This window comes from Lepidochelys kempii, chromosome 2, assembly GCF_965140265.1.
Source record: "Lepidochelys kempii isolate rLepKem1 chromosome 2, rLepKem1.hap2, whole genome shotgun sequence".
Classification (NCBI taxonomy): Eukaryota; Metazoa; Chordata; order Testudines; family Cheloniidae; genus Lepidochelys; species Lepidochelys kempii.
The window spans coordinates 88,130,024-88,146,036 of NC_133257.1; the positions used below are offsets into that span (position 1 = coordinate 88,130,024).

General features: G+C 41.2%; 1 protein-coding gene and 1 pseudogene across 9 annotated transcripts in view; one reads left to right on the forward strand and one right to left on the reverse strand.

Moving 5' to 3' along the window:
* PTPRM (protein tyrosine phosphatase receptor type M) overlaps positions 1 to 16,013 on the forward strand; it is an 832,874-nt gene that overhangs the window by 397,668 nt on the left and 419,193 nt on the right. For all 9 annotated transcript variants that reach the window (XM_073331568.1, XM_073331567.1, XM_073331560.1 and 6 more), the window contains 2 exons: positions 6,578 to 6,656; positions 10,819 to 10,934. In XM_073331568.1, coding sequence (XP_073187669.1) covers positions 6,578 to 6,656; positions 10,819 to 10,934 — 195 coding nt within the window. The remainder of the gene's footprint in view (positions 1 to 6,577; positions 6,657 to 10,818; positions 10,935 to 16,013) is intronic.
* LOC140906826 (small nuclear ribonucleoprotein F pseudogene) lies at positions 2,850 to 3,118 on the reverse strand (annotated as a pseudogene).

Below are 16,013 nucleotides of genomic sequence, written 5' to 3' on the forward strand. Positions count from 1 at the left end.
GCTATCATTTTGGAAGCTGCCCGAGGGGGTGGAGTGAACATGGTACCAAGATGGGCTGGGAAGCTGCAAGGAATGTGTGGGAGGAGTTTGAGCAGGTCCTGGAAAGCAGTTCTGTATTGGCTGCAGGGGGGGCCGAGCATGCATGTATTCTGCCTGCAGCATGATTAGGGACTTCAACATCTCCTCCATCACTTTTATAATCTGCTCCTGGCCCATTAAAATTTGCTCCTGGCTCTCCTGTCCTGTCCTGTCTGTTTTATAATTTTCTTTTAAAGTGTCTCTCCATGCCCTGCATTCTTATCTTTCTACCTCTGAGGATAGAAGCACCTCTTGAAACGTGTCCTCCTTGTTCCTCCGTATTTGCTTCCTAATCTGGTGTAGGCACTTGCAGGTGTGTAGGAGGTTCCCCTAAAGGACACATCTGCAGAAACACAAGACACAATAAACAGAAGCATGATTGTTAGTGCACCTCTTTTTAAATATGAATCAGTTTCTCACTGTCCCTTGGTAAGCACACAGCTTGGCAAATGCCCTAAACGTGGTGAGTTTGGCCCGGGGCTGCCTCAATATAGGACAAAGGGCCTAGAAGGTTTTTAAAGAGGATCATTGCAGAAGACTAGGGACAATATTGTAAATTCTGCCACCATTTCCACAGGCAGGGGTCATTGAAACCGATATCTCATTCCTGAGGATAAGCAAGGATGCATCTCCTTATGCTGCTTGCCTGTGTGCCACTTTGGTCCTTACACAAGTGACTGCCAGTTGACACGGCAAAATTTCCTACAATGGGGGAAAGAACAAATCAGCTCTGCCAAGGAACCTTCAGCAGAGGATTGACAAGTACCTCCAGGAAAGTTTCCTAGAGATCTCTCAGGAGGATTCCCGTGAAATCTCGGTGTGCTGTTCTGCTGCACTGTTCTGCTGCACTGCTTAGCTGCACAGGGGAATGTGAAGCACACTCAAACACAGCTCGTCTTGTACATTTCTATCTCTTTACCCACCTCTAGAATATACAAAGCAAAGGACAGCTTTACCTCATATAACCAAGTAGCATCAACTCAAAAAGATTACTTACCAGAGCTCGCCTCTCCTGCATCATGAATGCCAGAGGTGGCCTGCTGAGACTGGCTAGACCCCCTCCAAAGTGGAAAAGAGGTCCCAACTTGCCACACCACAGGATGACCCTGCCATGTGCACTGCATTGTCCTCCAATTCAACCTCCTCATCCATGACTTCATCCTCGGGGTTGAGTCTGCTCTCCACTGTCTCTAGCCCCGATGAAGTATCCACAGGGCTTTTGGTGATGGAGGTGGGGTCGCTGTCGAGGAGGTGGACACCATGCTTTATAGAAGCAGCAGTCTTTGGTGCAGCACCAGAGCGACGGTTTGTCTTCCTTGCCTTCTGGTATGCCAACCTCAGCTCCTTTATCTTCGCACAACACTAATGTATGTCTCATTCATAGCCCTTATCCAACATGCCATGAGAAATCTGACCGTAGGTATCAAAGTTCCTATGGCTGAGCGGAGCTAGGACTGCACAGCCTCCTCTCCCCAGCAGACCCAATAATTCAGGTGTACTCCTAGCAGGAGAGTGTTTGCTGCATGGAGCCACCATGATCAGCTAAGAAGATTTGATGTGAACTCTCCACGCTGAGGAAACAGGAAGTGGAATTTCAGAAATTTCCAGGTCCTCAAAGGAGGAGGGGCAGATGCCTATGTACATGCTTGCAAGGCAGTGGAGTTTGAACCGCTGACCAGAGCAGTCAGGGTGGGCATTGTGGACACCTCCTGGAAGCCATTTATAGTGATATAATTAAGTGCCATGTCTACACTGTCATTTTGTCAATCTAACTTTGTCGCAAAAAGCTCTACGTCTCTTGTCAGGGTGGTTTTATTTTGTCAGCAAAGCGGTTTTGTCAATGGAAGGAGCATTGTAGTGTATAAACCGCTACTATTTTGTCAACAAAATTATGTAGGGCAGACAAGGCCTTAGTTATACTCACTGCCCTCTTTTTGAATGATTTGCTTTCTAATTCATTCAGTCTGGAAATGCAGAAAAAGGGCTGTAATAAAACTTGATTTAAAAAAACTAACAAACATCTTTTTAAAATAAAAAATGAAATTTGAAGAAAGATACAAAATATTTTTAGTAGAGTACACTTGTCTTTAGGCTATTGTACTTTATTTAAACATCATCTCTTAAGTAATTTGAAGGGCTGAGAGGGAATAAGAATTCTGTGGGAATTCTAGATTTCTTTCTAGTAACCACACACATGAGTTTGAAGGTATAACTTTACACGAAGTTGGCTTTTACCCTTTTTACTGTCCAATACCTTTCCCTATAAATGAGGAGTTTAGGGAATATAAACTACTAGATCCATCCTGTTTTTCCAAAACTGGCTGAAATTGTCAATCACATCATTACCTGAATGTACTGTACTTGGTGCTTGGGAATTTGGTTCAGACCCTGTACTTTAGAGTTTATCAGGAAGGACAAAGAGTGAAGTTTCTTGTACAGTAAATGTCACACTCACATTCACATGTGGCTTATATGTGGCATCGGTTGGGCTTAATACATTTAAAACTAGAAACTGATACATTTTTTAAGTATTGCCCTATGTCCCAGGGGCTAAAAAAAAATCCTTGTTAAATTATGTAATTTATTACTAGAAATTCTGAAAAAGATGCATCTCTGGCTGGGTCATCCAAGTTTTAAAAATTGCTTTGTTTTAAACTTTATATGACAGGGTCAGCCCAGATGGCTACAGGAGACTGGTGGGTTGTTTATTTTTTGTTGTTGTTGTTTTTTTATGTGAAAAACTGATCTTTATTTTCGAGAAATCTACAAACTTATTCTGTCATCTCCCCATCATCATCATCATAATCATCTTCTTCTACTCCTCTGATGTACAGGACATTGATACATCTTATCAAAACTTCACCAATGTGTCCTGACAATGCACCATCTATGTATTCTTCTGTGTTTGCAAGCTGCATGTTCATGTAGCCGTCGAGAGACACCAGGTAGCCCTTGTACTCCATCCCCCACTTCAGCTTCACTATCACCGGCTTCTCTGTCAGCCCATTCAGGAAGGGCTTGGGTTCAGGGGCAAGCTCATGGTAACGCTGCCTGGCATGGGCAGCGGTAAAAACAAAAATTCCTCACAGGGCCGCATGTGCGCCCGCTGGAGTCTAAGAGAAAGGCGGGAGTGTTAGAAAGCAGATATATTAGTCCTAGATTAAGCAGGTCCATTTTCCCTGGGTAAGGTAACAGGGACAGTTCCGGAACAAGAAGAAACTTGCTGGAACAAATTCAGGTAGGCAGGCTAATTAGGACACATGGAGCCAATTAAGAAGCAGCTAGAATCAACTAGGGCAGGCTGGCTAATCAGGGCACCTGAGTTTAAAAAGGACCTCACTTCAGTTTGTGGTGTGCGTGCGAGGGGCTGGGAGCAGGATGTGCAAGGAGCTGAGAGTGAGAGGGTGTGCTGCTGGAGGCCTGAGGAGTACAAATGCTATCTGGCATCAGGAGGAAGGTCCTGTGGTGAGGATAGAGAAGGTGTTGGGAGGAGGCCCTGGGGAAGTAGCCTAGGGAGTTGTAGCTGTTACACAAGTGTTACACGAAACACTGTAGACAGCTGTGATCCACAGGGCCCTGGGCTGGAACCCAGAGTAGAGGGCAGGCCCGGGGTCCCCCAACTCCCTGTTGGATATAGGAAGAATTGACCTGAACTGGGGGTCTCACCAGAGGGGAAGGTCCCTGGCCTGTCCCCCAACCCACTAGTTGGACCTGCAAAGACTGTGGGGATTGTTCTCCTTCCTTTTCCCCATGCTGGCCAGTGATGAGATTAGCTGAGTGAACGGCAGGTTTGAGCCAGTAGCAAAAGTGGCCAAACTGAGGGCTGCCGTGAATCTCTGAGGCAAGCAAATCTGACAGTAAGCTCAGGATCCACCAAGGCAGAGGGGGAACTTTGTCACATTAGTTACATGTCCAACAGTAAGCAGACATTTGACCCAAGTCATATCAGTAAGATTCTGTCATCAACTCTGACCTCCTTCCCTTAAAATCAGAGTTGCTGGGCAATTGTCAGAGAAATAGGACAAAATAATCTGCATAAATACAATTAATTTAACTAGCTTTAAACATTGTAAGCCCCATTTTCAATGTTTGGCATGGAAAGACATCCTTATTTAGATTGCTCAGGTTGGCAGTAGGCACTTAAATTCTACTTTATGTGCAAATTTGGAAGCAGGATGGTAGTAGTAGGGGAGAGTGATGGTGTAAAATACAGTCAAAGAAGAGAGCTATGGGGAGAAGAGTATACTATATACATAGGGGAGAAGTGAGGATGTGCTGTAAACAAAGAAACCAATACCTGCCCTGGGATGTAAAACTAATAGAAATCTCTGCAAGATTATTGATTTTTTTCCTTCTTCTTCTATATCTTTACATTAAGTAGACTTAATATACTTTATTTCCTTCTCTTTTTCAAATAGATATTTTTAAATTATGTGAATTACAAAGTGTATATAATGAGGTACGGTCCACCTTTTGACTAAAAGTATTGTAATTTCTTTGTAACAACAAAGGCAAGAAGTGAGTAAGTGAGGTTATGCATTAGAGATAAAAATTACTTATTTCTTTTGTTCTTTGGAACTGGCAAGTTATCTCCAACAGCACATTTTCACTCATAAGCATTATGATGGTAAGCAAACTCCGTTTCTTTGTTCACATATAGAAGGGGAAGTGGCAGAAATGAAAAGTTAATTTTGCTCTTCACTGAAGCAGGCAGGATCAGGGACGGAGGGATGTTAAACCGCTTCACTATTTCCTGTTTGGCAGGCATCTGAAGAATAGCCTGATGTAAAATATCTCTCAGCCAGACATTCAGCATAGTGTTTCATGAGCAACTGAAATCAGTGTTTTAACCAGTTGTTTCCTGACTGATAAGGCAGCAAAATAATTTCCAAAGAAACAAAGGACTATCATGTTTAGTGCAGCTTGCTGCGCTAGAATGTTGTTTTATTTGGACTAATATACCTCATGTATTGTCTTCAGATGTTGTGTCAGCTGTGATGAAATGGAAAGTTGAGAGCCTAGAGTGAAAATGTTTACATTCTTCAGATCAGGCAACTCATCAAGTGGAAAATGATGAAAAAACTGTACATGGTTTTCACAAGAAATACAGGATGAAGGAGTTATAATCTGCTTCATGAGGTTTTTTATGTTTGTTTTTTTAAATGAGGTTGATAAAAATTCAGAAATAATTAGTAATGGTGTAAAAATACAGCCAAAGAAGGGAGCTAGTAGGGGAGGACAAGTGTAGTAGAAAGAATAGGGGAAGGGTGAGGATGTGCTGCATACAAGGAGAGCAATACCTGTCCTGGGATATAAAATTAAAATCCCCTACAATTACCATGCGGTTTCCATTCTGCATTCAGATTTTCACTTATGCATATAAAGCAGCATTTAAGTGTCAGGTGCCAATAATTGCAAACTTTTTAGATACACAATTTGAATACTGGGCCAAATTCTAATCTCAGTTACACTATTGTAAATATGAAATAACTCCACAGAAGTCATTGTAAATTTCCACCAGTGTAACTGAGATCAGAATCTGACTTACTGTGTTTAAACCTTGTCATCTAATGAAGGCATTCACCATCAAATGCACATGCATAACTGTGGAGTAAGCTGGGTCCTTTCAGTAGCTCCTTCACAAAATGACCCCCCAGAACATGTATGGGGGTACACTTGTGTTTTTATGCAACTTCTCCAAGGTCAGATATAGAGTATACCTGTGAAATGTCTTCCAAACTTTTTTTGTATGCTTCTTGAGCACAGTAGAGAAAAACAATTAGGGATAAATTTCCAAAGAAAAGCAGTATTTAAAAAATAGCAGGATTTGAGCTAGCATGTCCTGAGCGTTACTTTGAGAAAGTACCCATTAATGCCACTGGCATATTTTTTTCCTGTTCCGCAGAAACAGACTTGAGTTGTTCAAAGCAAGGGCTGCCAAAGTTTGGAGACATTTACTTTTGAATGCTCTTAATTCAGCTGACAAGAGCAGTCCATTTATCTTGTGACCTATTTATAGTCATCAAACAAACTCTAGCCAATGATCTGCTTTACTTAACATAGTACAGTAGGTGGAAGATTAAGAGCATGTCTAATGCACTCATGAAAATAGCCATGCATATGTCTGATACACTTCACTGCAGAAATGTGGCTATACCGTATAATTGTCATGTATTAAATATAAACAGGTTTATACTATAAAGGGCAGAAAATGAAAAGTTAATCTGACTGCTTTGTAGATCCAATATCTTTTGGAGTCTCTTTAGTGTGTTGTTTAACCCAGTGGGGAATAATGTTGTGAAAATGTTTATGTTCTGTTTATGTTCTGGTCCTAAATTTTTTGAAAGATGCATTCTTGGCTTTTTATTATGAGTTCTCAACATATTATTTAAATAAATACTTGTCTTATTTTTCCATAGTAATTTAATGGATATAAGAGACTTTATTTCCACTGTGTAATTACAGAGTTGTAAATTGAACTTCTCTCTTCACTTCTCAGGTTATTTTTGAAGTGGTCACTTCAGGTCATCAAGGATATCTGGCTATTGATGAGGTGAAGGTTTTGGGACATCCGTGCAGTAAGTGCCTATATTATTTTGGAACCATCTTTCTAAAATGTATTTGAGACAATATTCCAATATATGTCTGTCAAGGTTCCTTCCCCACTCTGAATTCTAGGGTACAGATGTGGGGACCTGCATGGAAGACCCCCTAAGCTTATTCTGACCAGCTTAGGTTAAAACTTCCTCAAGGTACAAACTTTTACCTTTTGTCCCTGGACCTCATGCTGCCACCACCAAAGTGTCTGACAAAAATAACAGGGGAAGTGCCTACTTGGAAATGTCTCCCCTCCAAAATATCCCCCCAAACACTATACCCCCTTTCCTGAGGAAGGCTTGATAAAAATCCTCACCAAATTGCGTAGGTGAACACAGACCCAAACCCTTGGATCTTAAGAACAATGAAAAAACAATCAGGTTCTTAAAAGAGAATTTTAATTAAAGAAAAAGTAAAAGAAAAATCTCTGTAAAATGAGGAAGGGAAATACCTTACAGCGTAGTCAGATTCAAAACATAGAGAATCCCTCTAGGCAAAACCTTAAGTTACAAAAAGACACAGAAACAGGAATATACATCTAATTCAGCACAACTTATTTTATCATCCATTTAAACAAAACAGAATCTAGCGCATATCTAACTAGATTGCTTACTAACTCTTTACAGGAGTTCTGACCTGCATTCCTGCTCTGATCCTGGCAAAAGCATCACACACACACACAGGACCCTTTGTTCCCCCCCCCCCCTTCCAGCTTTGAAAGTATCTTGTCTCCTCATTGGTCATTTTGGTCAGGTGCCAGCGAGGTTATCTTAGCTTCTTAACCCTTTACAGGTGACAGGGTTTTGCCTCTGGCCAGGAGGGATTTAAAGGTGTTTACCTTTCCCTTTATATTTATGACCATGTCTAAAGCAAAGGAAACAGGAAATGTCAATAACAATTCCAGTGTTATAAACATTTGTTGACTGTCAAGCAACTATTGTAAGCATTAAGATGCTGTACATTATAGCTGTAGAGATGATTGCTTATTCAAGTTCTGTACAGTGCCTAACATGATGGGGCTCTCAATCCCTTATTGGGGCCTCTGTGTGTTACTCCAGTGCGAATAATAATAACGCTGACCCATGCCAACCCTGCTTATCAAAGATCACAGATTGAGGTATGTGGCTGCAGGTAGAGTAGCGAAGAAATGAACACGTGTGATTTCCTTGAGACCTTTTCAACCAGAACACTTAACTGGCTGTGGGTTTGTTGCTTTGTTATGCAACATTGCATAATATACTTTGCACAGCACTGTTATTTGGGTCTATAGCGTAAAGTTCTGCACATTTTTATTTGTTTAAAATGAGTTTCCTGTAATATTCTTCCCCAGCTTAAAGATTTATAGTCCATACATATACGTAAGTGCTTAAAGAAAAGTGGCACTGTAAGAGTACTACAAATAAAATGCTTTATATGTAGTAATTTGTCATGACTTTCAGCAAACTGCCCAAGTAAACTAAAATTATTTAGAATTGTTAAAGCTTATTAAATTCAACTAAAAAAGATATATTAATATTTAATCTTCTGAATTGACGATTGTAACCTATTATTGTGCATAAGGTTGATGGGGTGGGAGACTGCATGTAACTGGCAAATACTATTCCTGCAGGTATCCTTAATGGTTTGTAAACAGGCACTGTGTCATTTAAAATAAAATGTAGTTTATTGTTGAGTATTGGAATGCCTCATAAAAATGGTTTTAGAGTTTAGTGGCAGGAAGACATAGAAACATCTTGAAATGTGAAGATGGCTATGCAGAATCAGCAGCTCTGTTATTTCTGATTCACTTAGTTCTAATAAACGTAGAAGGCTCTCATGTTGCTTCTACAGTATTTGTGCTTAAACTGCATTTTGAATTTGTATCTGTAATTCAAATAGGCTAAGTAGTATTTTGTCATGTTAATAATTTTGCCTGCAAAATATTTGAGTTTTGATCTGTGCGTTTATAGTGATCAATCCTCAAAGCATGAATGTACTTATTGTTAAAGCAGAGAGCAGAATACACCCCACAGTGTGCAATGTACTAGCATAACCAATGAAATTCATGTTGAAACCTAATTACTTTAATGAAACAATTCTTTAGTAAAGTAATTAATTTAGGATATGAAGAATTCATTATAAACATCAAAACAGTTATAGTGTATACTAAAAAATTAAAAATATCGTGTTAGAACTGTTAGTGTCTACATTTTTTTGCAAAACCGATAATGCTGTGGATACACTCTCCCAAGTTTTACAATGTTGCCAAAATAAATAAACTAAGAGTGATTATCTTCAAATTTTTAAACAGTTCCCAGAGACCATGAGGAGAGGTACAGCCACAAGGATCCCAAGGACCCTGCTCCCCATAGAAAGTCCTGGCTTTCTGGTTGTGGCCCACCCTCCCCACTGCTTCTCTGCCTTCAGGCAGGTTTGCTGGGCTGCAGCAGGCAGGAAAGGCATGTCCCAGCGCTTCCTTTCCTGGCTGCTTCCTCGCAAACCTGCCTTCTGCTTATTAGCAGTAGCAGAGGCAGTAGCTAGACCGACGAAAGAATTCTTTGGTCAAACTAGCACTGTCTACATTGGGGGTTAGGCTGGGATAGCTACGTCTCTCAGGGGCATGGATTTTTCTCACTGCTGAGCAATCTGTAACTACACTAACGTAAAAATCCTAGTGTAGACTAGGCCTACATCTTTTCCTTTGAATTCCCCTCTCCACGCCTGACATTGGCTACACGTTAATGGTCCAGGGTCAACTGGGTCTAAAGGCTCTCTTTAATTCTCTCATTGCCCATGTGGAGACTAGCTGCCCCACTGGTCCCCTCATTGCTAGTGTGGGGCCTATCTGTTCTTTACCTAGTCTGGTTTTAAAGGGATGTGGTTCCACCACTTTGCTTGTGAGACAAGTGCTTGATCCTGCACCATTGAAGTCAATGGGAATTTTTCCATTGACTAGAATGGGAGCAGGATCAAATCTCCATTACGAAGTCTAATAGATTTCTCCATAGAGACATTTTTCATAGTATTCATCCAAAATTTCTCCCCATTATTGTATAATCCCTTGTGTGACCCTTAAATGAGTGTTCCTCTTGAATTAATATAGATCTTTCTTATATCCCCTGTTATGCTTATGATTCCCCAAGTTATGCCTACAAAGTTATTTTAATGTTGTTTTTTAAGTTATCACCTTAATAATGTTGGTCATCTGGTAGGTCTCTTCAGTTTGTTGAAATATTTCTAGTACTGAGGTGAGTATAACTGAAAGCAGTATTCTAGGCCTAGTTCAACTACCACAGTAGTCAATGGAAAGATTCCTCTTGACTTCTTTGGGAGCTGGATTGTTTGGAACTATTGTCTTTCTCAGAGAGAATACTCTCTCTAATTTCTGGGGTTTTTTTTCTTCAGTGCAATTGACTTTTTCTAGTAAAAACAAAAAACAATATACTACATTTATCCAGGTAGGTGAAATTGAGATATTTCTTCTTTATATAGGTGTCTTACTGAAAGAGTATTTGCAGACACATTGCTTTTCTGTTATTGTGGGGTGATCTCCAAGTGTAAACTGGAAATAAGTTTTACCATGCAGCAGCTACTGTGTTTTGTTTTCCTACGCTATTCTTCAGAAGAGCTGTCTTTAAAGAACATAGCTCTTCTTGGTGGAAATGTTATGCTAGAACTTTAGCATACCAAACAATCATGCTAAAATGCGTTATCTACTCACATTGTATCTAGTTAAAAGGAAAAAGTAGTTTCCTTGACAACATAATTTAACTTTTCACTGTTCTGGTCTAGTTGCTGGTATAAATAGCTAATATGTTTTTGTTCAAAACATCAATTAGATTTCAATATAATCTTTATTAATATAGAAGTGTTAATACAAGAAGGCTGCTGAGCTAAGATAATTTGCACAGCAGGAACAATAAGAAAGCACCCTTCTCTTTTGTTGTATCCCAGATACATGCAAAAAGGAACAAAGCTCACTTAACAGTATATAGTATCTTCTACAATTAGAATCAAATATTTAGAACACTTGTTAGCATGTTTTTCTCAAATGTAAATTTATTACTGGAACATTTTAAAACAGTATATATGTAATAAACCAGTATGAATCCATCCCAGTCACACTGTGTGTTAATAACTCTATCCTTTTTTCTCTTCCGTCAGCCAAAACCCCACATTTCCTGCGTCTTCAGAGTGTGGAAGTCAATGCCGGACAGTTTGCCACTTTTCAGTGCACTGCCAATGGTAAAACGAATACAGGTGACCGGCTGTGGTTACAGGTAACTTCTTTTCTTTCAAAAATCTCATTGTACTATGAAAGTATGATTCTGTCATCCCAAGGAGTGGCACAAGAGGAGATATTATAGCTCCTGTCTCATCAATACTAGCCTTAATAATGGATTTGAACCTTTCCATGGTATTTGTTCTTTTGAAGTATCTGATATTTCCTCACACATCAATTATGAGTGGGTGAACACAGAAGGAGAAACACTGTGGTAGCTCTGTTACCACTGTGTGGTAATTAAGGGTAAATGCTCACTTTTTCCATAGTAACAGCTGTGCCTTTTGTCAGCAGCTGCTGTGACTGACCAAGCTGTAAGTGATGATGTTGGATTGCATCTTTTAACCAGAATGCTCTATAGCACTGTCTATATCCAACATAGGATGCCCTATGTTAAAACAGAATTACTTTGAATAAACTCATATATTTTAAGGACAGAAAGTACCATTATGGTTATTTAGTCTGACCGTCTGCATATCACAGGCCATATCTCCTCACCTCAGTAAACTCCGCATAAGGGTCATAACTTCTGTTTGATTTATAGTGTATATTTTAGAAAGATTTCCAATCTTGATTTAAATTGTGGACTTTTTCCTAACTTTACTTTCAGTCCAACCAGCCTTCTCTATTTGTATATGTAAACCTAAGTCAAACAAAAATGTTCTGCACTTGATCTCTTTCTCTCCCACTGGGTTTTCCGAAGCTAGCTGTCTGCATGATGCCATACCTCCAGAATTGTCCCTTTTCTGCTTCACACATCAGTCTGAATTTGAACCTTGAAGTGGGGAAACACCAAAAATCTAAGTTACCTCAGGTCATAATGGCAACAGTGACACTCTGAGACCTTGAGTGCTAGAGGGAAAAGACAGTGTCTGAGATAATCAGATAAAATTGCAGGATGGGGTAGGGAAAATTAAAGTTATAGTCGATGGCGGGGAGAGAGATGAACTTCGGTTTTAGGGAGGTTCTGTCACCAAACAATTTCAAACCTTTTATGTTGTGTATCTTTAATTTATGAAATGCACCAAGTGTGTGGGGATTTCAGAAAAAATTAAAATGTGTGGAGTGTGGTAAAAAAGGTAAAACAATCTCAATGGAAGAGAAGGTTTTACCTGTGAGTAAATGGCTAACCATGGCTGACACCCAGAGAAATCAGTTAATTCGTTTTAAGAAAAGGAGTACTCGTGGCACCTTAGAGACTAACAAATTTATTTGAGCATAACCTTTTGTGAGCTCACGAAAGCTTATGCTCAAATAAATTTGTTAGTCCCTAAAGTGCCACGAGTACTCCTTTTTCTTTTTGTGGATACAGACTAACAGGGCTGCTACTCTGAAACCTTAATTGGTTTTGTATTTCTATCGGAGTGAACAATACTCATGCTTCTAGGGTTTGAGCCCAAGCCCCAAGAGCTATGTGATTACATCAGAATCTCAGCATTCATGACACAAAAAAAGAAATCTAACCCTTCTTGTTATGGGGAGAAGTTTGAAAGGATTACCAGACTATAACTGATGCAGTGAGATAGTCAACCGTGAGATGGTCGAGTTCAGGATCCTGACACAAGGAATAAAGGAAAGCAGCAGAATTCGGACCATGGACTTCAGAAAAGCAGACTTTGATTCCCTCCGGGAACTGAGGGGCAGCATCCCCTGGGAGAATAACATGAAGGGGAAAGGAATCCAGGAGAGCTGGCTGTATTTTAAAGAATCCTTATTGAGGTTACAGGAACAAACCATCCCGATGTGTAGAAAGAATAGTAAATATGGCAGGCGACCAGCTTGGCTTTTCAGTGAAATCCTTGCTGATCTTAAACACAAAAAAAGAGGCTTACAAGAAGTGGAAGATTGGACAAATGACCAGGGATGAGTATAAAAATATTGCTCGGGCATGTAGGAGTGAAATCAGGAAGGCTAAATGACACCTGGAGTTGCAGCTAACGAGAGATGTTAAGAGTAACAAGAAGGGTTTCTTCAGGTATGTTGGCAACAAGAAGAAAGCCAAGGAAAGTGTGGGCACCTTACTGAATGAGGGAGGCAACCTAGTGACAGAAGATGTGGAAAAAGATAATATACTCAATGCTTTTTTTGCCTCTGTTTTCACAAACAAGGTCAGCTCCCAGACTACTGCACTGGGTAGCACAGCATGGGGAGGAGGTGGCCATCCCTCTGTGAAGAAAGAAGTGGTTCGGGACTATTTAGAAAAGCTGGATATGCACAAGTCCATGGGGCCGGATGGTTGCATCCAAGAGTGCTAAAGGAGGTGGCGGATGTGATTGCAGAGCCATTGGCCATTATCTTTGAAAAGTGCCGGAAGACTGGAAAAAGGCTAATGTAGTGCCAATCTTTAAAAAAGGGAAGAAGGAGGATCCTGGGAACTACAGGCCAGTCAGTCTCACCTCAGTCCCCGGAAAAATCATGGAGCAGGTCCTCAAAGAATCAATTCTGAAGCACTTAGAGTAGAGGAAAGTGATCAGGAACAGTCAGCATGGATTCACCACGGGAAAGTCTTGCCTGACTAATCTAATTGCCTTCTATGATGAGATAACTGGTTCTGTGGATGAGGGGAAAGCAGTGGACCTGTTGTTCCTTGACTTGAGCAAAGCTTTTGACATGGTCTCCCACAGTATTCTTGTCAGCAAGAAGTATGGGCTGGATGGATGCACTACAAAGTGGGTAGAAAGTTGGCTAGATTGTCGGGCTCAACGGGTAGTGATCAATGGCCCCATGTCTAGTTGGCAGCCGGTATCAAGTGGAGTGCCCCAGGGGTCGGTCCTGGGGCCGGTTTTGTTCAATATCTTCATTAATGATCTGGAGGATGGTGTGGATTGCACCCTCAGCAAGTTTGCGGATGACACTCAACTGGGAGGAGTGATAGATACGCTGGAGGGTAGGGATAGGATACAGAGGGACCTAGACAAATTGGAGGATTGGCCAAAAGAAATCTGATGAGGTTCAACAAGGACAAGTGCAGAGTCCTGCACTTAGGACGGAAGACTCCCATGCACCGCTAGAGACTAGGGACCGAATGGCTAGGCAGCAGTCCTGCAGAGAAGGACCTAGGGGTTACAGTGGACGAGAAGCTGGATATGAGTCAACAGTGTGCCCTTGTTGCCAAGAAGGCCAATGGCATTTTGGGCTGTATAAGTATGGGCATTGCCAGCAGATCGAGGGACGTGATCGTTCCCCTCTATTCAACATTGGTGAGGCCTCATTTGGAGTACTGTGTTCAGTTTTGGGCCCCACACTACAAGAAGGATGTGGATAAATTGGAGAGAGTCCAGCGAAGGGCAACAAAAATGATTAGGGGACTGGAACACATGACTTATGAGGAGAGGCTGAGGGAACTGGAATTGTTTAGTCTACAGAAGAGAAGAATGAGGGGGGATTTGATACCTGCTTTCATCTACCTGAGAGGTGGATCCAAAGAGGATGGATCTAGACTATTCTCAGTGATAGCAGATGACAGAACAAGGAGTAATGGCCTCAAGTTGCAGTGCGGGAGATTTAGGTTGGATATTAGGAAAATCTTTTTCACTAGGAGGGTGGTGAAATGCTGGAATGAGTTACCTAGGGAGGTGGTGGAATCTACTTCCTTGGAAGTTTTTAAGGTCAGGCTTGACAAAGCTCTGGCTGGGATGATTTAGTTGGGGATTGGTCCTGCTCTGGGCAGGGGGTTGGACTAGATGACCTCCTGAGGTCCCTTCCAACTCTGATATTCTATGATTCAGTGATGTCTGCCTCAGTCTGCAGAGAGACTGCAACAATATCCCTGAGAGCTGTGAACATCCCCATTGAACAGTATGGAGGTTTAAGTCCAAAATGCCGCTGCTTTGGGGGGACGTCTAGCACGTGTGTGCACACACATAGTAAGGTGGCCACCTGGTGACTACATTTTAAAATTTAAATGTGCAGGTTTCATTAGTCCTTGCCATTGGAGGGAGGTTTCTGCATACTGTACTCACCCAACTAGTACGCAGAACCCTCCCTCCAATGGCAAGGACTAATGAAACCTGCACCTTTAAATTTATAAAATATAATGACGGTGTGAAAACGTTAGCAGGTGGTCACCCTAACGCATATCCAAACAGAGGACTATACATGTAGCAGGAGGAAAGTGTAGCAGGTCCAGCTCCCACAAACAAGCAGATAAACCCCAGCCGTTGGGATGAGTACACAGGGCCTTCCTCCCCAGCCACTCTTCTGAGGACTAGGGGGCACTCTTGGGGTTGAAAAAGGGGCCTAATGCTACTACACCAGTCTTCTTGGGGCTATAGTGAGCTCGGGGCCATGGAGTGAAGCCAGTAGGACATTGTTCTTTGGTGTGCTTAGGCCCCAGTTTGCCTCAATCCAGCTCTATGTACTTCGCAATCTGTGCCAGACAGAGCACTGACTGGTGCCCATGACTCATTGGCTTGGCCCCTGACTGCCATGTTCTCCCTCTAGGACACACATGTTGTGTGGGCTGGGATGGTCTTGATGAACTAAGAGAGCTGTTGCTCACGGCTTTGCCTCAGTGAAAGCAGCACAGGAAGAGGAAGCAATAGCCAGGTCTGGCAAGGCAGAAAAAACAAAATATTGGGCACCTGGCTGTAGCAAAATGACAGATTCTAATGCCAAAAATGGAATTCTGTGACAATTGGGCAAAACAGACAAAAACGTATCCTTTTTAGAGAGAATATAGTTTGACAAAAAAGTTCCCATAGAGCTCTACAATGGATTACTATTATCATAGTTGATGCTGGCTGTACATTATCTGACAGAAGAATTAATTTCATTTAGCTATCTGACTGAAAATATCCTTCATTGTAACAGTACACTTTTGTTGTAATGCTTATCAGTCCTTAGGTTTGTCCCATATTCTGTGGCTCACACTTTTATATTTTCCTTTAAATACGGTAGAAAGACTTTTTTTACCATCATTCAGACTGCAATGGTGAATTTATTACTGCCATTTTCTTTAAGGCCCTGACCTCATAGAAATTTGTGCACATGCTCAGCTTTATGCTGTGAATTTCCTATTCGAGTCAGTGAAACCAGTCAATGGGTGGAATTTTTCCATTTATTTCAGATGGGCCAG